The 22,646-nt window shown below is 43.1% G+C and overlaps 1 protein-coding gene across 1 annotated transcript in view; it reads left to right on the top strand.

Moving 5' to 3' along the window:
- Positions 1–22,646, top strand: part of LOC115099192 (probable cation-transporting ATPase 13A4) — a 157,773-nt gene that overhangs the window by 5,793 nt on the left and 129,334 nt on the right. Inside the window, exons 2-5 of the mRNA XM_029616623.1 lie at positions 4,715–4,888; positions 16,843–16,980; positions 19,963–20,033; positions 20,121–20,201. Coding sequence (XP_029472483.1) covers positions 4,715–4,888; positions 16,843–16,980; positions 19,963–20,033; positions 20,121–20,201 — 464 coding nt within the window. The remainder of the gene's footprint in view (positions 1–4,714; positions 4,889–16,842; positions 16,981–19,962; positions 20,034–20,120; positions 20,202–22,646) is intronic.

Below are 22,646 nucleotides of genomic sequence, written 5' to 3'. Positions count from 1 at the left end.
CAGGGTTTATTGGTTAAAACCTAAATCCTGAAACCCTATTTTTTTCTGTGTCCCTTTCGGCTGTCCGCTTAACGCCTCGCTGAAACTGTGCCATGGCATGCCAGACCGCAGGAGCTGTCATTTGTTCACGACCATGCAGCGCCGCGGCAATATTCCAGTGGAAGCAGGGGAGACTCAGAAGCCGCTGGGCACGGTGGGGATCATCCTGTCGATTGAATTTGTTGCTGCCCCCCGCTGTACCGAAGGGACTAACGCATGCACAATGCACCCGCCGGAGGAAAGAAGAGAAAGAAAGGGAGGGACATGATGAAAGCATTCATATATTGGAAAATCTTCAATAAGTTGCAAGAAGGTGACGTTTTCCACAAAAAGGTTTTCCTCTACTGAGCTGTTATGGTGTATACATGCAGCCTGACCCCTAGATGACTCTGTACTATTTCAACTGCAGTGTTTCTTCATTGACCTGATGGAAGACAGGATAACGCTCCAAAACTAGCCACAGCTGTATTGTTAAACCCAATAAACGTTATCGCCTGCAGCTTGTTTGTTCACCCTTAATTCTCCATATACCAGCGGATTAACACACAATACACTTCTTTCCACAGAAAAGGAAATTCAAAGATATGGGGTCATGATAGGAAGTCAAAACAAGAAGGCTGAGCGGAAACATTAACAACTGCTTTTTTACTGAGAGGCTGGTGATTACTCTTACCTGCAGAGGTGGTGAAACCAATCCCATCAAAGAATCCAAGCATGTCTTGGAAGAGAAATAGAGGGCAGTGGTAGGAAGAGGATCAGGAGGCTGCAGTACTCCTCCATCCAGCACTTTCGTTTGAAAACAGCACAGATACAACAGCGAAAGCTGATTTGTTTTGTTTCATTTTTTTGAAAGGTGGCTGGGTACCACCCAGCAAAGTGATGAGGTAAACAAGAAAGCACGGCCTAGCGATACTGCAAGCTATGAGGTAGCCGAGCTGAAACTGGCAGATTTCAACGCCATAGAAATATGCCGGGTCGATGCCAGCAGGTGCCATCCAGCAAGGAGACGTAGGCGCCTGGATATTCAGACAAAGGCCTCACTTGTTTGTAAGACAACACCCTCACTACTAGTGTTGGCAAAAATGTAGATTATTAAAAAGCATGGCTGTTTGAAATGTGGAAACTGGGATATATCATTAGCAGTGCAGATACCAGAATAACTGAGCAGACTCGAAGGGCCAACCGGTCTTTATCTGTCTTCAGCTACTATGAAGAATATTACATTTCTGCTATTTCTGCACGTAAAACAGTGTTTTACATGGAGGAATGCATTTGAACGTCCCCCTTCAACGTGGTTTTATTGATTTCCACTTTCACAACGTTTTATCTCGTAATTTTTTGACAGATGTAATTTATGTACACCGCATTATTAAGCTTCTCCATTTTTTTGGATTTAACAAGTAGTTATGAATGCTGCCTTTTAATTTTTCTCTTTGTGATTCTGTGTATTGTGTAATCAAAAGCAGAACCCTAGCCTAAATTTGGAGGATGTAGGTTCACATTTAATTGTACTTCACCTCTACTACTTCACCTCTACCATTAGTCTGATTGGGTGGATGGTTTTGCACTATAGACTAGCCTTTGACTATTACTTTAAGTGAATGTACTGAAAAAAATGAAAAGGGGAGTATAGCCCTGATTATATAAACCTGAGTTCTAACAGGCCCATACAGTAAACTCCGCGGGAGAGCCGGCGCTCCAAGGCGAGCGCCCGCTCTCCCAACGCGCGCCCAGGCACCTCTCCTGGGCGTGCGATTCAGTATTTAAATTAGGGCCCGCGCTAATAAGGAGGCACTAGGGACACTAGCGCATCCCTAGCACCTCCTTATTGGCGGAAGCGGCAGCTGTCAGCGGGTCAGACAGCCGACGCTTAATTTTACCAGCGTCGGTTGGCGAACCCGCTGACAGCCATGGGTTCTGAACATGGACATCGGCAAAATTGAGCGTCCGTTTTCCAACCCGCGGGCAGATTTTTTTTTTTTAAGAAGATTTTTTTGGGGGGGGCCCTCCGAATTAATATCGCTATGATATTAAGTCAGAGGGTGTACAGAAAAGCAGTTTTTTCTGCTTTTCTGTACACTTGTCCAGTGCCAACTCCTGCCTTTGGCAGGAGTTAATTTCTGAGAGTAAACCACATTTTGCTTTCTGTATTGCGGGTGACTACCTAATAGGCTCATCAACATGCATTTGCATGTGATGAGTGCTATTAGTTTCGGGGGGGTTGGCCGTGTGTTTTCCACGCGCTATTACTACCCCTTACAGTATAAGGGGTAATAATAGCGCGTCAAAAACGCGCGGCCAAACGGGAGCTAACGGTGCGCTCGGCCAAGTGCACCGTTCTGTATTGGCCTGTTAAGAGAGGGTTGGGGAGGGAGGATTTGTGTAATCAGAGGAAGAAGGAATTTGGAATCCAAGGGAACAGGACCCATCCTGGATTCTGGGGATACTCTTAAAGACCTGTAGGTTCTGTTTTTGGTTGGGTTTTTTTTATTTTGTTTATTTTTATCATTTTAGCAAAACAAAGCAAGACAATTCTTACTATATGAAAATGAAAAATGCAATCATACAACATTAAACCTAACAAATATACATTTCCTGGAAATATTCATTTTCCCATTAAGTATTATAGGTAAACAGGAGGTGAAACATTTTTCAAGGAGAAAATAACAAGTAAAAAGCTGCATGAAATAGGCTTAACGTATATAAAGCAATCATAACAATTATGGATCCTCGGAGCTGGGATTGTCAGGAGAGATTGTTAAAACCCTCCTTGCATTAATAAACGATTTCAACTGCTCGGGGGGAAAAAGAAAACATAGCATTCACTTTGGGCTTTAACAACACACTTGCACAGATATCTTAATGTAAAAGAGAATCCCATAGAGACTGCCTGAGTTCTCAGAGCAAGGAAATCTCTCCTTCTATCTTGTGTTACTCGGGCGAAGTCAGGAAATATACGGATCAAAGATCCATAAAAGGGAACTTCTGTAGATTTAAAAACATCTGTTCATGCCTTCGCTCAAGTCTTTCTCCGTTATAAACGATACCATAAGAGCTGCTCGTTCATAGAACTCGGCAGTAGAGTCCTCCAAGAACTGGGTCAGATTTTCCAGACTCCCTGTACGGTTTTGCACAGCAGCTGTATCTTTGGCGGAAACAGGAAGACAGAACAACTTGCTAAACCTGTTGGTTCTGTTAGTCCAGCAGATCTTCTCTTTTACAATGGATGCTGATGGACTAAATGATTGCTCCCAGGTGCTAAGGCCTAATGACTTATCAAGAAACACTCAAGAGCCCTAGGAGGAATTATGGACACAGATATCTACCTTTATGGCAGGAAGACCTTTATATTGATGGGCTCAGAGCTGCCAGCAAGTACCAAAGGGTTGTTTTTTTTCCCTGTGTATTCCTGAAGCTGAGGAAGCTCCATTTGTTTTGTTTGCTGATATCAAGATTTAACGTCTGTGTGTATATGCATCTCTGTCTGTTACGATTTCTTCAGTTTGGATTCTGTGACTCATTCATCTATATTTTTGCTACTAGTACAGAAGATAAAATAAAGTTAAATGATGGAACTATACAACTATTTTTGACTGGAAGGCACATGCTGGAGAAGGCCTGAAAAGTTGTGTGAGGTTCCCTACAAGGGAAGCAGTTGCATGGTCACAGAGGAGAGAAGATTTATTTATTTATTTATTTATTTATTTTTGTCTTTTCCCCATCCCATAGAGAAACCTACATCCATACCCTCTGAGCCTGGGCCAGTCTTAAATTTTCTCCAACCATTTCTGTGAACCCACAGAGCTGGTCCCAGGATCAGAAACCCCAGCATCGGCTGTTTTGTTTTTTAATGTGCCCCAGCAGTGTTTAAATAATCCATAAATATCACATGTGAGCTTTCAAGACCTCAAACGCCTCTTCCTTCATTTATATTTTTACTTTTCAGAGGTTTTCTTTTCTCTTTAGTGGTGTTTGTTCTCCTTGTTTACTTAAACCTTGGTTTTGTTAGATTAGTATTATTGCCTCATTACAATTGTAGAATGAGACAGAATAATAAAAGGTTTGGATAAGTTCCTAGAGGAAAACTCCATAAACTGCTATGACGGTAATTAATAAGCCATAGTAGCTTGTGATGTAGCTAATGTTTGGGTGCTTGCCAGGTACTTGTGTCTTGGATTGGCCACTGTTGAGAACAGGATCCTGGGCTTGAAGGGACCCTTGGTCTGACCCAGTATGGCCTATCTTTATATTGACCTTGCGTTTAGGTAAAACATTATGATGTACAATTTAGTGCTCCAGAAAGTCCCTTAGCAGTTTTGCACTGCGTGTGTGCAATTGCTTACAACGAGAAGAGGGAAGAATGTTGTTATTGTAACCCAACCACAGCTGAATAAACTGAGGCACCAGGAGAAAGAAGTGACGTTCCAAGTTCCCACAGGGAGGCAGCGGGAGCGGAGTATTTTAACTCAGGAATCTCAGGAGCCATTTTTCATTTGCTTCTTCCAGTTTAATTTGTAAATCAAGAAATAGGTCAAGAAATCATAACATGTTTTATACTTTGATAGAGTAAGATACCGAAAAGCACTTCATTTATTTCATTTCTCTCTCTCTCTCTCTCTTTATATATATATATATTTTTTTTTTTGTTTCTTTGTTTCTTTGTTTTTCTCTGCAGGATATATTTGGCTACAGAACCGATGGCTGTCGGAGAGCCCTGTGCATTGCTGGCTCCATCGTTTCCCTCGGGTTTCTGCTGCTTCTCTTCTATTGGAAACCAGAGTGGGACGTGTGGGCTAACTGTGTCCCATGCACTTTGGAAGAAGCTGATACGCTATTACTCAGAACAACAGTGAGTATCTGCTCTTGGAATGTTACTGAGAGCTTGTCCTATCATTTGCATTACATGAAAAGAATCCTTTTACTTGTACTTGTGTCATAATGCGATATCCAATATACCCAGTGGACATTGGCGCCAGTTTCCCCAGTGACTCCTTGCTGTCAGAGCTTGACATTCCAGGAAAAAAATGATAAACGAATGCAATGTTTTTAAGTTCCAACTGCTTTGTATCTATCTAATGGGTCTGCACAATGTATTCTGTGTTGAATACTCTCCTTATATCCGCCTGGGCTCCCTTGGGGGCCTATTTACTAAGCCAAGTTAAATTCAGACTTTAATGCCAAATGTTAATGCTCAGTTTACTAAAGGAGAAAGAACTGCATTAGCGTTACTGGCAGTGATGTCCTACCCCATCCCCTCCACCCACTTCCAGTCAACTTCAAAGGCCCTGCCACGCAAAGATCTCTCCTTCACTTCTCCCAGTGAACTATGAATGCCCCTCCAAGTCGAAGATCCCCTTTCTCCAGTCAAATCAAAGGGCTCCCATCCTGAACATAATCCGCATTCAAGGGGCTGAAAGGCAGAATATAAATCAAATAAGTAAACCATTTGCCATTGACATAATTTTTAAAGTTAGAATCGCCAGAGACAGAGGCAACGGTGCTTTCTGTCCCATTTTGTCATCTAGACAGTTTCCAGTGGGGTAGATGGGGGAGTTATCTGGCTGGGGTAGAAAGGGTGTAGGGATAGATGAGCCTACAGGTTCGATTGTGCACATCCTTGAGGGTCACTGGCTTTTTGCCCCACAGTTTTTCCATTTTAAGATGGAATGCATTACCTCTTATACCTAAATAGCAAATATACTGTAACTGTGGAGGTTGAATTCAGGGTAACACAAGATAATAATGATAATTGCAATGATATAAATTGGTAATAATCAATGCAAAAATTGGATAAAGAAAATAAGCATCAGTAATATATTTTTCTATTGATTAAACGTTAATATAACATCATCAGTTAAAGATTAAATATTGATGAATATACCAAAAATATCATGTGATCAAATTAATCATGCATGAATAATAAATGTGAGTAAATATATTTCTCTTATGTGAAAAATGAAAATGAAAATGTGTTGTGTGAGCTAGGTAAGTTATATGAGCTCACATCCTTAAGGTAACTCAAAATTAAGGTTACTTAAGGCATCTTGTAAAATTATAACTTAATAAGCTTGGCTTCCACTATCTTGCAAATGTAATGGGGTGAAAGCAAAATAGCTCTGCTCACCAGAAGTCACAGCCCTTATCTTTCAGTTCATGAAAAACAAAATATATTTTATGAGCAAAAGGATTCCAAGAGTAAGAAGGACGCATGTCGAAACATACATAGGCCATCTTTAAAAATGTCCCCATCACGAGAACTTTAGTGATAATCTGTTCGGTGTCCTGGTCCACAGGCAGTTCAATAGTGTGGAAGTCCTTAAAGACCAACAAATAATCTATTTTTTCACTAAAGGTGATAGCAGGATCTCTGTCTCGGAGGGGACAGGATCTGGTCCCAGACAGCACAGGGATATTCCTCCCATATCCACTAGAGAATTAATGGGAACAGTTATGAGATGCACATTACTCGGCAGAGGAATTCTGTCAAACACGCCATGTTTACTAAGAGAAACAGCTATCTCATTCCGTGAAAAATCATCAGACTTAGTCATAGTCTCTTTGCACTTTTCCTATACATTTTCAGAAGACAAACTACAAAGAGCTTCTATGGCATCTTTCAAAAATGGGTTACCAGGACACAGCCAATGTATATCCTTTGCCCACTGGCACAGTTCTAAGGACCTCATTTACTAAACATTTTTCCATAGTACCAGAATAGGAGAAGAATCTTAGTAAATCAGGCCCTAAATTACGTACTAAGGGGCAGATTTTATAAACAGCGGGCTTGGGGTACATTTGTGAGCGCTACCCGGCGCGCACAAATATACACCCGGTTTTATAACATGCGTGAGCTGCCGCGCGCACATGTTATAAAATCCAGGATCGGCGCGCCCAAGTGGGTGCACACTTGTGTACCTTGCACGCGCCAAGCCCTAGGGGAGCCCCAATGGCTTTCCCCATTCCCTCCAAGGCCTCGGAAGGAACTTTTCTTCCGCTCCCCCCAATTTTCCCTCCCTTCCCCTATCTAACCCAACCCCCAGCCCTACCTAAATCCCCCCCACCCCCACCTGCCTCTGGCAGGCGTATCTTGCGCACGCCGGCCGGCTGCCGGCGCGCCATCCCCCGGCACTGCCGCTGTGCCGGAGACCTCGGGACCTTCCCCAGACCTGCGCCAACCCATGGCCCCGCCCCCTCCCTGCCCCTTTTTCAAAGCCCCGGGACATACGCGCATCCTGGGGCTTGTGCGCGCTGCCGAGCCTATGCTGGGTAAGCTAAAAGGAAGATGTGTTCACATGAAGGAAAAATGTATTGGGCCATGTACCTACATTAATCATCTGCTTCAACTGATAATCATTATCAGGTAAAAGGTAATATAAAAGATAAATTCAAAACAGAAGCAATCTCTAGTTTATCTACATCTGCATAGAATGGAATGGCACTTCCCATGTGGAAGAGAATTCTTAGTAAAAGCTTCAGTAATAATCTCTGGGGAAACAAGATAAGTGGGGATCTGACCCTGCATAAGGCTATTGATATTATTATTTAACTCTCTAAGCAAGTCATTGGTGAGAGCTGGAATAGGTGAAATAAAAGGACATTCCTCATTGAGCCCTTTCTTAAGTATATACAATTCATGTCCATGTCGATCAATGGCTTGCGAATGTACATTAACTACTGTGTCAGTATATTTCACACATTTGCTGTAGTATAGTCCTTGTGCGCCTGGAACCATTGTTGTGTATTGTTCAATGTCAAGTGTGAAAGGCTAAAATGTTTCTGGACCACATGGTGAGGATCCAGTGATACATATACTCTCTGTATCACAAACAAAAGTAAGCTGGATTTTAGTAGATACGCGCGGAGCCACGCGTATCTGCTAAAAACCTGGATCGGCGCGCGCAAGGCTATCGATTTTGTATAGCCGGCGCGCGCCGAGCCGCGCAGCCTACCCCCATTCCCTCCAAGGCCGCTCCGAAATCGGAGCGGCCTCGGAGGGAACTTCCTTTTGCCCTCCCCTCACCTTCCCCTCCCTTCCCCTACCTAACCCACCCACCCGGCCCTGTCTAAGCCCCCCCCTTACCTTTGTTGGGGGATTTACGCCTCCCAGAGGGAGGCGTAAATCCCCGCGCGACAGCGGGCCTCCTGCGCGCCGGGACGCGACCTGGGGGCGGGTCCGGAGGGCACAGCCACGCCCCCGGGCCGCCCCGGGCCATAGCCACGCCCCCGGAACGCTCCCGACTCGTCCCGAAAACGCCGCGCGGTTCGGGCCCGCCCCCCGACACGCCCCCTCCGAAAACCCCGGGACTTACGCGAGTCCCGGGGCTCTGCGCACGCCGGTAGGCCTATGTAAAATAGGCTTACCGGCGCGCAGGGCCCTGCTCGCCTAAATCCGCCCGGTTTTGGGCGGATTTAGGCGAGCAGGGCTCTGAAAATCCGCCCCATAGTGTTTTGCATCCTGCAAAGGGAAAACATAGTTGATTCTCTCCCTGTCATCATTTCAAATGGTGACGTATGGGGGATCAATGAGGAGTGGCTTTTAAGTCATTTAAGCCACTGTATTAAACATTGGTAACAAAAGGTCTGTACTGGTATAACAATTCTATTGCTGAGCTTTCTCAGCCTCCTCTGTCAGCTATACAGGCATTAGCTTGAGAAGACTGATCATTTACCATTTCTTGAAAGCCTGGAAAGGGCTGATTTAGAGGAATTTCTACCTTGTTTTCTACCTTCTTGGAAATATTTGTCATGCCTTTAGCATTGATGGCTTTAGGGGGATTACCTGTTTCAACAAGTGGATTCTATGTTTCATCAAGCTCCCTTGAAAATACCAGATAGTCCTTTTCTATTTGGACTTTGAAAGATTTGTTATCATGAGGCCTGATCTACTGTAGTGTGACAATGCCTCTAGGAGAGGTTCCGACCACCAGGCATCTCCTCATCTGGAGAAGTTCCAGAGTTGGAAGGACACAAGCCTATGATGGGAAAATTCAATTTCAGGTCAGGGAATTATTCTCCAATCAAAAACCCCAAAGATTCATCTCTGGTTATAATTATTTCTTCTGGTTGGGTGTTTGTGACTAACATGTGCAAGTCTGTGCCAGTTACTGCCACATAGGGTGTGGCATATTCAGACAAACCTATGTCTTCAAATGAGGCAAAGAAGACCAGAGGGTCTTACATTTTGGAATTTGGTGAATTCTCTTGCATTCTTCCAGGTACAAAAACATCAGTGGGATATATTACCTCACAAACTTGTGGAACAGTTTGTCTTCACATTAGTGATTTATAAACATCAGGGAAGCCCAAAGGGTTACCTTCCATATGACTCCAAAGGTCAGTGGTAATTTTAGGTTTCTCAGAATAGAGAAATAATGTGGGAAACTTTTACTACCCACTTTTAATATAATGCTACAAGTTCCAACTAGTAACTTGGCATCTTGCCCTGGTATATTTATCCATGTATTGGTCTATTTTAATGGATTCCAATGTTATTTTGCTTTTGAGTTGGCGAAAGACTCACTAATTACTGAATGATCACTGTTCAATAACGGATAGGCTGGGACCTCCTGACTGGGTTCTGTGTGTACACAGGAATGTCTTCTCCCTCTCAGTGTATGTTAGTGAGTTTCTGGGGTGTGTCAGCATGTAGGCTTAGGTTTCTTTATCTAATGAACCTCTGGTATCCCTTCACTCTGGTTATCCTGGGCAGGTTGGCACCTTCAAGAAGATTTTCAGGCTTCAGCACAAAGAGGAATATCACATATTAGGTCTTTGTTAACCAAGATAATGTTTTCTCTCCAGCTCCTTCCTATTGGAGCTCCAGGAGATTAGGATCAGCTGACTTCTGAAAATTAATTCCGATTGAGTTGTCTTTAAGTTCTACAGAACAAGATCTTTTAGCTTTCCCCACTTGCCGAATTTTGGCATTAGGAATCAGGTATTTGACCTGAGCCCAAATAATTTCCTGGGCGAATGTCCAAGATAGGAGACAATCTTTTTAGAAATTCATTTCCAAGTAAGAATTCGTCCCCCTGGTCTCTGGTTAATGATTACTGGATGTTTCAGTATCATCTTTCCTATCTTAATGATAAGCCACACCTTTCCAGAGGTTTTAATAGACTGTCGTCTATAACCTGTTAGGGACTGGTCACAAGGAGTTACCCTGCCAGCAACTGTCCTCCCTACAGAAGCATTCAGTCTCTGAAAGAGGCTGTGGGTAATCAGTGTAACTTCTGAAGCTGAGTCCACAAGGGCCTCACAGGGAAACACATCCTGCAATTTAATGGCAGTAGCGTACCTCTCTCCCATCAGCTGAGGTTTACACAAGAATTTTTTATGCTTCATAACAGAGTCATAATTTGGGGGAGTAATCTCACTCTGAGGTGTTTCACTTAGGATTGCTGACATAGTCAGCTTCAGGCTTACCAGACGAGAGAATCCTGCACACTGGTGGTGAGTACAAGCAAATAAAATTTTTTAAAAATTGTAAGATATTCCTTATCAACATGAGGTGAAGGGGATCTCAAGTTTCCCTCCTGGGGAATACTAGGTACTAGGATGCTTATGCTCTTGGCAATTTTGGCTGGATCTTTCTGGGATCTTTTATTAGTGTAAGCAGATCGGGCAGCATTCTCCGCATTTACGGATGGCTGCTTGGATTTCTATTAGCCCATTTTCAGGAGACCAGATGCTTTTCCAGCTCCTGTTTTCCTTTTCAGATCATTGGATCTCCGCCTGGGCATCTGGATGATTAGATGTCTCTGCTGGTTCACTGGTACCAGGCTTATTCTGTAAATCGGAGGATTTAGGATTTTCCTTTGAATGCAAGTGAGAACTATGCACAGCATTAGCAATTTGTTTTTGCATTGGAGACTTATTACCATTAAATCTGCTTTCACAAAAAAGTCATCACATAGGCTCTGGTCTTGAGCATAACTCATTCCATATGCAGCCTGTTGGGCACATGTGGAATTAACATATTGCCCATAGGGTTCTTTTAGGATCTATTCTTGAGAAGCAAGGCATGGCTGCGTATTCTCTTTAAAATCCATCACACATCTTTGGCAAGTCTCGGGGTTTCTTAGCTCCCTAGTTTCCCTCCTGTTGTGATGGGTGGTACACCTTATCGGGCTCTGGGTGAATTCTTCCCTCTCCCTTCTCTTCTTTGGCTGAATTCCTGGATTTGAGTGTAGCCAACACATTGATGAAGTGTGGGGGCTCACACTCCATCTGCAGAGCATCTGAGGACTCCAGACTGGATTCTGGGAGGTCCATATTCAGAAGCCATTTAGGCGGATAACATAATAGTTATCCATCTAAATGGCTTACCCAGCTATATTCAGCCTTTTTCCTGCTAAATTATAGCCAGCTAATGTTAGGGAGCTATAATTTAGCCAGATAAGTTATTTATTTATTTATTTGTTGAGTTTTATATACTGTCATTCAGTAGAGCCATCATAACGGTTTACCAAAGTATACATTTTTTCTTAGCAGTTGTGTAACAGAAAAACAATGTGAACGTTATACATTTTCTTAGCAGTTGTGCAACAGTAAAAACAATTTGAACAATATCAGAAATAAGCATATCAAGACCAGAGAGCATAATTAGGTTGGATGAGGAGGGTATGCAGGTTCAGGGTGAAGAGAATGTATTAAGAGGTTTACAACTGAGAGTTCAGTTGAGAGTTGGGATGATCAGACGTCTGAGGGTCAGTGTAGAATTTGCGGAACATTAGGAATGTAGTTATGGGCAGTCCAGGGGTATAACTGGGAGGAGTTGAGATAGCCGGCTAAGTTACATAAAAACATAGAAATGATGGCAGAAAAGTACAAAACAGTCCATCCAGTCTGCCCAGCAAATTTATGGTAGTATCTGCCGAGCCATACAAGTTACCTCCATATTTAGTTTCCCAGCCCATCAAAGTCAGAGCCCTTGTTGGTTGCTGTTTGAGTGCAATTCCACATTACCTCTTGCTGTTGAAGCAGAGAGCAATGTTGGAGTTGCATCAAAAGTTTCAGGCTTATTGGTTAAGGATAGTAATAGTCATACCAGCAAGTTACCCCCATGCATTCTTTTCCATCCTCCAGCCTTTAGGGATCCACAGTGTTTATCCCATGCCCCCTTGAATTATTTCACTGTTTTTGTCTTCACCACCTCCTCTGGAAGGGAATTCCAGGCATGCACCACCCTCTTATTAAAAAATCACATGTGATAAGGAGAGGGGCATGTTTTATGGCAATAACCTACTTCACATAAGTATTACCACAAAGTGCATTAACCTTTCACACTTTGCAGTAATACTGCAATAATTGCATTTTCCTACCTGAAAAGTGCTGAGAGAGTGAGAGAGATGGAGAGAGAGGTTATAAAATTTCAGGTTAGTACACGCAAGGGGGAGGGAGGGTATAGTTTTGCAAATACATGCGGTGACGCATCCCAGCCTTTCCCAGTTCCCTTCCAGTCCTCTCCATTTAAGGAGTGGACTGGGAGGGAACTTCCCAACCCCCTAGCCTAACCTCCCTTCCCTTTCCCCTATCCTGCCCTCCCCCAATCCCTATCCTAACTACCCCTAATTTTTCTATTTTACCTTTTGCTCCTGCCAATGTGCTTGAGCAAGTTACGTGTGCCGGCACAGAGGCAAATGGCCACTTTGCTGGGTGCCTCTAGCCCCACCTTGCCCTCGGACCACCCCTTTTTAAAGCCCCGGGACTCACATGCATCCTGGGGTTTACACGCATGGCTGGGCCCATTTAAAAATGGGCCCAGCGCGCGTAAGGACCGATCACGTGCGTAAACCTGGGATTTACACGCGCTGGGGTTTGAAAATCGACCCCATATTGTATGGCTCTGGCTCACTGGCATGGGCTGTATTTTCTTATGTTTCCTTTCCAGTCTATGACCATCCAACTGTATCCCTACAATAACAATCCCTCACTTTTATCTTCCTTTGAGTGGCAGACTCACACTTTTGTCACCACTTAGCCAAATAAGTCAAAACATATCTGGCTATGTTTAAAATACATGCTGCATATTTTTTTGATACATGAACATGGGTAGATTTACATGTATTTATATAGTTTGTGCGCTATTTGCATGCACGATTTAAAATGCATGCAGCTGTGTATATGAGCGCTTGTGTATGTTTCTAAAATTGTCCTCCCTATTTGTTTTAGCATGCATGCTAAAACTGTGAGAACAGGCTACTATTGTTTTTCATATCGAGCAATCTGTCTTCACCTTACAATTTTGCTGGTATTGCCGGACAGAAACTTTCTGAGTCTGTGGCCTTCACAAACTTTGTATCTAGTCATGAGGCCCAGCATTGTTCACTAAGGGGCAGATTTTCAAAGGCTATGCCCATAACATACACGCGTAACCCGAGAAAATCTTCCCCTGCACGCAAGCCCCGAGATGCTCGTATATCCCGGGGCTTTGAAAAAAGGGCGGGAAGGGGGCGGGTCTGGGGGTGTGGCGGCGGTCCAGGGCAAGTCCGGGGGGTCGGGGGGTGGTCGGGGGGGGGCGGGTCTGGGGGCGTGGTGGCAGTCGGGGGACGGTCCCAAGGCCTGCTTCGTTGCGGCCATGCCGGAGGTTCGTGCACCGGCAGCCAGCCGGTTGGTGCAAGATACGCCTGCCTCGGGCAGGCGTAAGAAATAAAATAAGGTAGGAGGGATTTAGGTAGGGCTGGGGGGTGGGTTAGATAGGGGGAGGGGAAGGTGGGGGGGACCAAAAAAAAGTTCCCTCCAAGGCTGCTACGATTTTGGAGCGGCCTCGGAGGGAATGGGGAAAGTCATCGGGGCTCCCCTAGGGCACGGCGCGCGCAAGGTGCACAAGTGTGCACCCCCTTGTGCGCGCCGACCCAGGATTTTATAACATGCACGCAGCTGCGCGCGCATGTTATAAAATCGGGCGTAGATTTGTGCGCACCGGGTTGCGCGCGCACAAATCTACGCCTGCGCATAAGTTTTAAAATCTGGCCCTAAATGTCTTCTGACTCACGCCATTATCTCCTTGAAAATACGCATATACGTAACAGCCAAGAAGTCGTCATATTGGAAGCCCACCAATCCTATGCCAGTGGATTGTGTTATTATCTAATTAATATAAACTTTTGGATTCCATTCATATGCAGATGTATGAAGTCCTGTGAATAGAAAAAGACACTGGGCTTACAGGTTCAGGACTGGACCACACTGCTTGCTGTCACTCATGTAAACTTCACACCTGTGAATTTTACACCCAAGACTATTCATGAAGCTTAAGCCTAAGCTTTGAGCCTGGGCCTGGGCTCTTTGCTCAGCCCAACCCTGTTCCGCTAGCTTTGGAGTACTTACCACCCTCATCCTTGCCTAAGTCTAACAAGCTTAACCTGTTTTCTCCCGCCTCCATAGCTTACAGAGGCGTCTGAAAATTCTGGATCTGCCACCCTGAGACCCAGAATTTACTGGGTCTCAGTAATTGCTATTAACTTGTTGTCTGCCTGATGGATTTACTGGGTCTCAGTAATTGCTATTAACTTGTTGTTTGCCTGATGGAGGTCCAACTGACTGCCCTCTGTACTAAGGCAGGACCCTGATTCTCCAGGATAACCTGACTGCAGCGAATCGTGAGAGAGCCTGTCTTTCTGACATCTTCATGCACTCCTGGGCAACCCTAAGATTAACTGGCTAAATTACTACTCTAAGCTGGGTAGTCAATTTGCAATGTTTTTGAGAACAGTAAGTTAACTTTGAGCTAAATGTAAGGTCTATTTCATAACCTTTGTAATAAAGAGTGATTTCCTCTGCTAAACCACAAACCTAAATCAATACCTGTCTTATATATAAAAACATTGGATATTTCAGGCTGCTGCAATAAAACACTTATTATCTTTCTCTAAAAGGTGTAGATATTCTGCTCCCTTTACATGAGCTTAAGAACATAACATAAGAAATTGCCATGCTGGGTCAGACCAAGGGTCCATCAAGCCCAGCATCCTGTTTCCAACAGAGGCCAAAACCAGGCCACAAGAACCTGGCAATTACCCAAACACTAAGAAGATCCCATGCTACTGATGCAATTAATAGCAGTGGCTATTCCCTAAGTAAAATTGATTAATAGCCATTAATGGAGCTTGTGACACGTGTCATCTAATTTTAATGTCAGACAATCCTACAGTATCAGACAGAGATTAATGCTCTGTACAGACCCTAAAGAGTTTAATGACACATAGGTGGCAATTTATCGCAAATCCCATCCTTAAAGGATGCAAAGTTAAAGGGGACAAGACAATGGGCCTTTTTGTCTGCAGGTTCTATTTTTTGGAATGCACTTTCATTGGACACTAGTTTCATTCATTATCTTTCATTTAAGGACAAGTCCTAAATATGTGTGCCCTAGAGGAAAGGAGAGAAAGGGGAGGAGATATGAATCAGACGTTTAAATACCTGCACAATGTTAATGATGCACAAGGATCAGACTTTTTTTTTTTTCTGATGGAAAGAGAGCTGTGGAACTAGGGATCATAATATTAAAACTCCAAGGGGGGTAGGACTCAGGAGCAACGTCAGGAAATATTTCTTCCCTCCTGGAAGAGGCAGTGAAGACCAGAACGGTAATGGAATTCAAAAAGGATGCGGGATAAACACAGAGGATCCCCCTAAAGGCTGAAGGGTGGAAACCCCCCCCCAAAAAAACAGGGTAACCCCTATGTTAACTTTAGGTGCAAGCAATTGTTTACTGTGCTGTCGGTAAAGTTGGCCCGTTTGCAGTCTTCTCACCCCCCCAGGGCCTTGGCAATTGCTGGCTCGGCATAACAGAAGGGTGCATTGCCTAAGGAGGCGCGGTTGTTAACGGATTTTGCTCTGTTTAAGGAAAAAAAAGCTAAAAGCTATACTTTTTCCGAAGCTTTTCAATAGGTTATCTGGTGCTTGCTTTTGTATTGCCGGTTGAGATGTCTTAAGTTATTTCTGTTAAATTGTTGTCTGTATCTGTTATTTATGTGCCGAGGCATATGTACATTTGTTATCCACCTAACACAGGTTTACTGCTACAGGAAGAATACAAGTGGTTTTAGGCAGATAAATAACATTTCTACATGGGGGTAACCTGCAAGGAGTGGCAGTTTCTACCCTAAACACCTCGCAGGGCAGACTGGATGGAGCACTTGAGTCTTTTTTCTGCCGTCATTTATTATGTTATTAAGTCAAAGTGCGTCTGTTTTTGCCTGAAAGTTAATACTTTGCAATCAATATGCAGCTTAGGTTAGTTAATGTTTTATGGTGGATGCAGAGACTGTAGTAGCCTATGGATTCACTTCAGATCTGACTCCTGGTCTAGATATTGGATAGGGGTTGTTTTTTTTTTAACAATTTATCAGGCGGGGAACTTGTTTGGCCAGCATTTGTTGTTGTTTGTTTGTTTGTTTTTTAATCAGGTTATTTTTGTGCTGTCTGGAGATGTGACGGGTTAGGTAATTGTAGGAAGTGATGGGGGTAAGTAGAATGAGTGGGAGATTTTCCTAGAGGGTGAATGGGAGGTGAGAATATTTAGGGACTATTTTTTATTTATGATGACTCTAGTGAGATACTGCTTGTTTTGGGGGGTTTTTCCTTAGTACTGTAACTATATTTTTTCAGCTTTGTATCCTGTTTGGAGCATATCTGGGCCCTGATAAGATATCTATAAATGTAAATAAAGTATAATGCTCGTTTCGCGCCTTTGTGTGTATACGACTATGACTTGTATTGAATCACAAGCATCTCTTCAAAGTACAAATGTATATTTCTTTCTGGAGCCTTCATTCACTTCGCATTTTGTTTCTGTAGGATGTGTTCAAACAGTACTGTAGGAAGAAAGTAAAGTGGATCCATCTGTCCAAGCTGAACAGACCTTTGACTCATCATCCAATCATTGCTGATGAGAACTCAATTATAAACAGAGCAATAATGAGGCCGGAATTGAAAGTAAGTTTATTCTGGCATAGTTGTATTTGTTCTTTTTCAATTAGCAGTTATGTAAATATGCCTTGATAAATCCTTGATAAGGAAGGCTCCATTTCGGGTCAGAGAAGAAAGCGGTACAATCTGCCTTGCCGGTATCTTGCAACCAAGGACAGTTTTGGTGGCGGCAGCTCATCGTCAGTACAGAGGAAAGGGGGAACGTTCCTGTTACCTTCCGCAGCTACCTTTATGTATCAAAACCCCTCACGTAAATGTGAAATATTTTTATTCTACTGCTTGTCAGGCTCTTTGCAGCCTATTTCAGCCTAACTGAATTTGTTGTGCTTGCTTTAGTCACTCTCTATCTTTGTTTTGCAAATTGGTAGGATTGCTAAACCTGGGAAGATTTAAGAAATTGGAAAGATTTAAATACAAAATTGTAGACAATCAATACTGCCTGTGGCACTTCTTCTCTGAATATGGAAGTCCTATGACTTGGTACAATTTGAAGTAGTCATGAAAATGTTTATTAAAAATACATTATGTTATACATATATGCATATATATATATGATTGAACCTAGAGCAAAACGATTCATTTTAGAGATTATTAAACATTAATGATGTCCAGCCAAGCAAATTGTTTGCTTAAAGCACTGCTACAGTGTAATTGTATGAAGCAGAACAAAAATTGGATCATTGTAGTCTAGGTAGTAAGGGAATTCTTTCCCATAGCACTTTTTAAACTAAAAAAAGAATGACAGAATTATTGGAAACGTACAAAAGTTATAAATACTAAACCCTAAATGGTTAATTTTCAGAGAGCCGCTGAACGGCTAGGATAACCTGTTTATTTCACTAGCTGTCATTAGAGAAATTTTAAGCCCAACCCAACTGACTGCAAATTCCCTCCTGACCTAGTTAGTCAAGGTTGAGGACTGTTACTTGTGCAACTGGGTTTGTCCATCTAAATGTGGCACTAACTGGCTAAGTCATAAGCCTGTCCCTGGAACACTACCTCCTTTCATGACTGCCATGTGAATTTAAGTGCTTGTATCTAGTCAGTGGAGGGGGCAAAGCTAACTCCTGAGCTCATAAGAAGATCCATCCAGCCCAGCATCCTGTTTGCAACAGTGGCCAATCCAGGTCCCAAGTACCTGGCAGGATCCCAAGGGGTAGAGAGATCCTATGCTGCTTATCCCAAGAATAAATAGCTTGCACCAGTTAAATCATTTAAATATCCACCCCCCAGGTCTACACACATTAGGGCGGATTTTAAGAGCCCTGCTCGCGTAAATCCGCCCGGATTTACGCGAGCAGGGCCTTGCGCGCCGGTGCGCCTATTTTACATAGGCGCACCGGCACGCGCAGAGCCCTGGGACTCGCGTAAGTCCCGGGGTTTTTCGAGGGGGGCGTGTCGGGGGCGGGGCTGATCGGCGCGGCGTTTTTGGGGCGGGACGCGGCGTTTCGGGGGCGGGCCCGGGGGCGTGGTTTCGGGCCGGGGCGGTCCGGGGCATGGCCGCGCCCTCCGGAACCGCCCCCAGGTCCCGTCTCGGTGCGCTAGAGGCCCGCTGGCGCGCGGGGATTTACTTCTCCCTCCGGGAGGCGTAAATCCCCAGACAAAGGTAAGGGGGGGGTCTAGATAGGGCCGGGGGGGTGGGTTAGATAGAGGAAGGGAGGGGAAGGTGAGGGGAGGGCGAAAGCAAGTTCCCTCCGAGGCCGCTCCGATTTCGGAGCGGCCTTGGAGGGAACGGCGGCAGGCTGCGCAGCTCGGCGCGCGCCGGCTACACGAAATCGGCAGCCTTGCGCGCGCCGATCCAGGATTTTAGCGGATATGCGCAGCTACGCGCGTATCTACTAAAATCCAGCGTACTTTTGTTTGCGCCTGATGCGCCAACAAAAGTACGCTAAGGCGCGCTTTTTGAAAATCTACCCCATTGCTTTTTGTGTATCTTACAGTTTAAATCCATTTCTGGGCAGAGGCTTGGCTCAACTCACCTCTCAGCTCTCGAGGCCAAGCCAGTACTTAAATTATAAGAACCGGAAAAACCAGGCACACCGAGAATAAACAAAATGAATCTTTTATTCAACAATTCAGTTAATCCTTCAGACCACTTTCAGGTCATTTTGATCTCAATGAAGTGATATTTATTCCTTACAAGTAAATGCATTCAGTACACAAAAGGCCAGATTTAAGTTTCAGGGAAAAGTACGGCAAAAACGTTTTAAAAAGCCGGTGCGTCGGTTCGTCTATATAGTCTTGTATTAGGGCATCTTTTGCCATTGGATTTAATTTCCTGCAACGAGAGGAAAAGAGGAGAAAATCCACAGAAAAACCATGAGAGCAAAATCTTATTTTTAAAAAAGTGCTGCAAGATTCCTGCTCCAACGCGCCAAAGTTAAGAATCTGGCCAAAGTCCTGCAGAGCTTTTCGTAAAATATTTTGCTTGCATGGGTTTTTTTTTTTCCTGTGGAATATTTTTTTTTACCTTCCAGAAGCTTCAGGAAAATAAATTCTTGGGCCAAAAAAAATGCATAAATTCAAAATCATGATGAAGTGAACTAAACTATGTCAGTCAAGACTTCACCGGTAAAAGGTAACGCCATCTCCCTCAGTCAATCACTAGCGAGCAGGAGCCAGAAGCAAAGCTGACGACAACAGCAGTGAAAAGAACACAAAGAATCAAAAAAATAGCCAGGCACAGTGAGAATTAGTGAAAAACAGTTCAAATTGCACACCCATAGAAGAACCAAAACATCAGCTTATAGGCAGGTAATCAAAACAGTTTTCTACTATCACTAATGATAGGTGTGCTTGCCTGCTTTTTGAGTCTGAGCTATTTCAAAATCATTCAAGCAAACTGACTAAATTTTCCCAAGACATTAAATTGTCCCACAGTTTCTACTAATTATAATCGGAAGTAGATAGACCTACTATGCTTTACCCATCATATGTGCATGTAGATATACAAACGGGGCAATTGTCAAGATCAGTTTGTTCTTGCAGGTGAGATACATCCAGGTGCAGAAAATCAAGTATATTTGGCTGAGCTCTGAGAAACAGTTCCAAAAAGCTGGGTGAGTTTCTGAAGGGTACAATGCTGCCTAATGAAACAGGTTCGTAACCAAATTATAAATGAACAGTTTTTTGTTTCATCATTTCAGGGAACTGGAAGAGAGCAACTCTTGTTCAGACATGTACTTCAAGTTTGGATGCGGCCTGACTCGTGAAGAACAAGATATAAGGTAGAAAATAAGATTTTTGCATTTGTAAGAATCTGGACTCTCAGTGGGTCATTGTAACTTTTATTGGACCAGCATAAAAAGATCCTGCAGCACATGACCTTTGGAGGCTACAGGGCCATTATTCGAGTGCAGTCTTGTGCAGTGCTATGCACTTTCTGGTTCATTCTATGCAGGTCATAAGAATGTACATGAATCCAGGAGCGTTAACAGTGTTCCTGAGGGTTCATAGAAAGTATGAGCATACATACATTCCATTCCAAATTATAAGTTATCGCTATATTATGGGTTTGCATAAACACAGAAAGGGTAACTTTCAAAGTTTCTCCATACGGTCCCATATACGCACACATATGGGCATGCAGAGGTCTTCTATAGTATTTTATAATCTATCTGCCTGTATCTGGTGTGTACAGATTATAAAATACACATATATCTGCCCCCCCCCCCCCAACACACGTGCTTATCTTTCAGTCTGAGCATATATGTGTAATACTATCTCTACCTAGTTCATAAACATATGTATTTTTAACTCCCAAACAAAATGTAACCCTGATTAACACACAGAAGTAGGGTCCATAAGATCACCCAATCCGTCTCCAGTACATCAAGACATTGCTATTACTTCACCCAGAGCTGCCACCCAAAAAGAGCAGACGACCGATGGCTCTATCAATTGCGCAAGTCAATTAGCAGCTGTAAAATTGCTCAAATAAGTTGCCTAATGTATTCACATAAATCTCTTATAAAATAGCAACTTATGCCGTACCTCTTGGCCCTGCCCTGGAATTTATTTATTTATTTATTTATTTATTTATTTATTTCTTTGGAGTTTTTCTATACCGGCATTCAAGATAAATCACATCATGCTGGTTTACAATTAACAGGGGGTGTAATATGAAATTAAAACTGTAACAACTGAAGAGAAACGCTGAAGTTACAATGAAACAAGGATGTTCAAAACTGGGTGAGGAAGGAAAAGGCTAGAGGAATTTAACAGAAAATTTAACTGAAAGAGAAATTATTTACAATGTTCTAAGAGTGTCTGACTATGGTTGTTGTTGAACTGAGATTCAGTTAGGGTCTGGAAAGGCTTGTTTAAACAACCATGTCTTAAGCCTTTTTCTGAATGTTAGAAGACAAGGTTCCTGTCAAAGATCAGGAGGAATGGAGTTCCAAAGCGATGGTCCTGCTATAGAGAAGGTCCGGTCTCTAAGTGTTATATGTTGAGAGGTTTTGGTATGGGGTACATGTAGTGATCCTCTTTAGGCTTCTCTAATGGGTCTGGAGGAGGTATGTTTTCTGAACGGAATTTGTAGGTTGAGTGGAGCATGGTGATGGATGGCTTTATAGATAATGGTAATGGACTTATAAATAATTCTGTAGTGTATTGGCAGCCAGTGTAGGTCTTTAAGGATGGGAGATATGTGGTCTCTTCTCCTCGTGTTTGTCAGTATTCTGGCTGCCGCATTTTGGACCATCTGAAGGGGTTTGGTGTGAGATGAGTGGAGACCTAATAAGATAGAATTACAGTAGTCGATCTTAGAGAAGATTATTGCTTGCAGAACCGTTCTGTAATCTTGAAAGTGAAGGAGTGGTTTTATTCTTTTCAGGACCTGTAGTTTATGAAAACAGTCCTTAGTTGTTTGGTTGATAAATGATTTTAGATTCAGACGATTATCGATTATAACTCCTAGGTCTCTAGCTTGGGTGATGTGTAGGTTGACTGGTGGATTCGTAGTGATATTACTGTTTTCCGGGGAGATGAGAAGGAGTTCGCTCTTAGAAGAATTTAGTATTAGGTTTAAGCTAGCGAGGAGGCAGTTGATTTCTTGAAGGCAGTTTTCCCAAAATTCAAGTTTTTAGTAATGGATTCTTTAAGGGGGATCCTGATCTGGACATATAAGAAGTGTTTTAAGTTCAGTTTGATTAACAACTTGCATAGTGGAAGAAGGTAAATATTGAAGAGTGTGGGCAATAGGGAAGAACCCTGGGGAACTCCTAGGGAGGAATTATAACATTGTGATTCTTTATTGTGAATGCCCCTAGATCCCTCCTTTTTTGTGTAGGTAAATTTGCACACGAAACCAAAGATACGCACTTATTACTGATGTTTATAAAATATCATGCACACGACAAGCTGCTTACATGCATGCATGCTAATTTTACGTGTGTAATTCCTTTGAAAATGAACTCAGTGTGTAGAATGCACATGTGAGTGCCAGACAAGGTGTAAGCATGTAAACATGAAATCAAGGTTTAGATGGAGATGTGGATTAGCTTTTCACGAATTAGACAATTTCAATGAAATTGTCTAATTCGTTATGTTTCGGGGCACCGAAAAACAAATGGAATTTTTCCGAAATTTCGGAAACATTTGTAGTTCTTGTTAGCGCGCACTAACTTTAAAATGGCTATATTGTTATATAGGGGCATTCCAGAGCAGGG

The sequence above is a fragment of the Rhinatrema bivittatum genome, chromosome 9 (assembly GCF_901001135.1).
Source record: "Rhinatrema bivittatum chromosome 9, aRhiBiv1.1, whole genome shotgun sequence".
In the NCBI taxonomy this organism is placed as follows: Eukaryota; Metazoa; Chordata; class Amphibia; order Gymnophiona; family Rhinatrematidae; genus Rhinatrema; species Rhinatrema bivittatum.
This window is presented reverse-complemented; position numbering and strand designations above follow the sequence as displayed.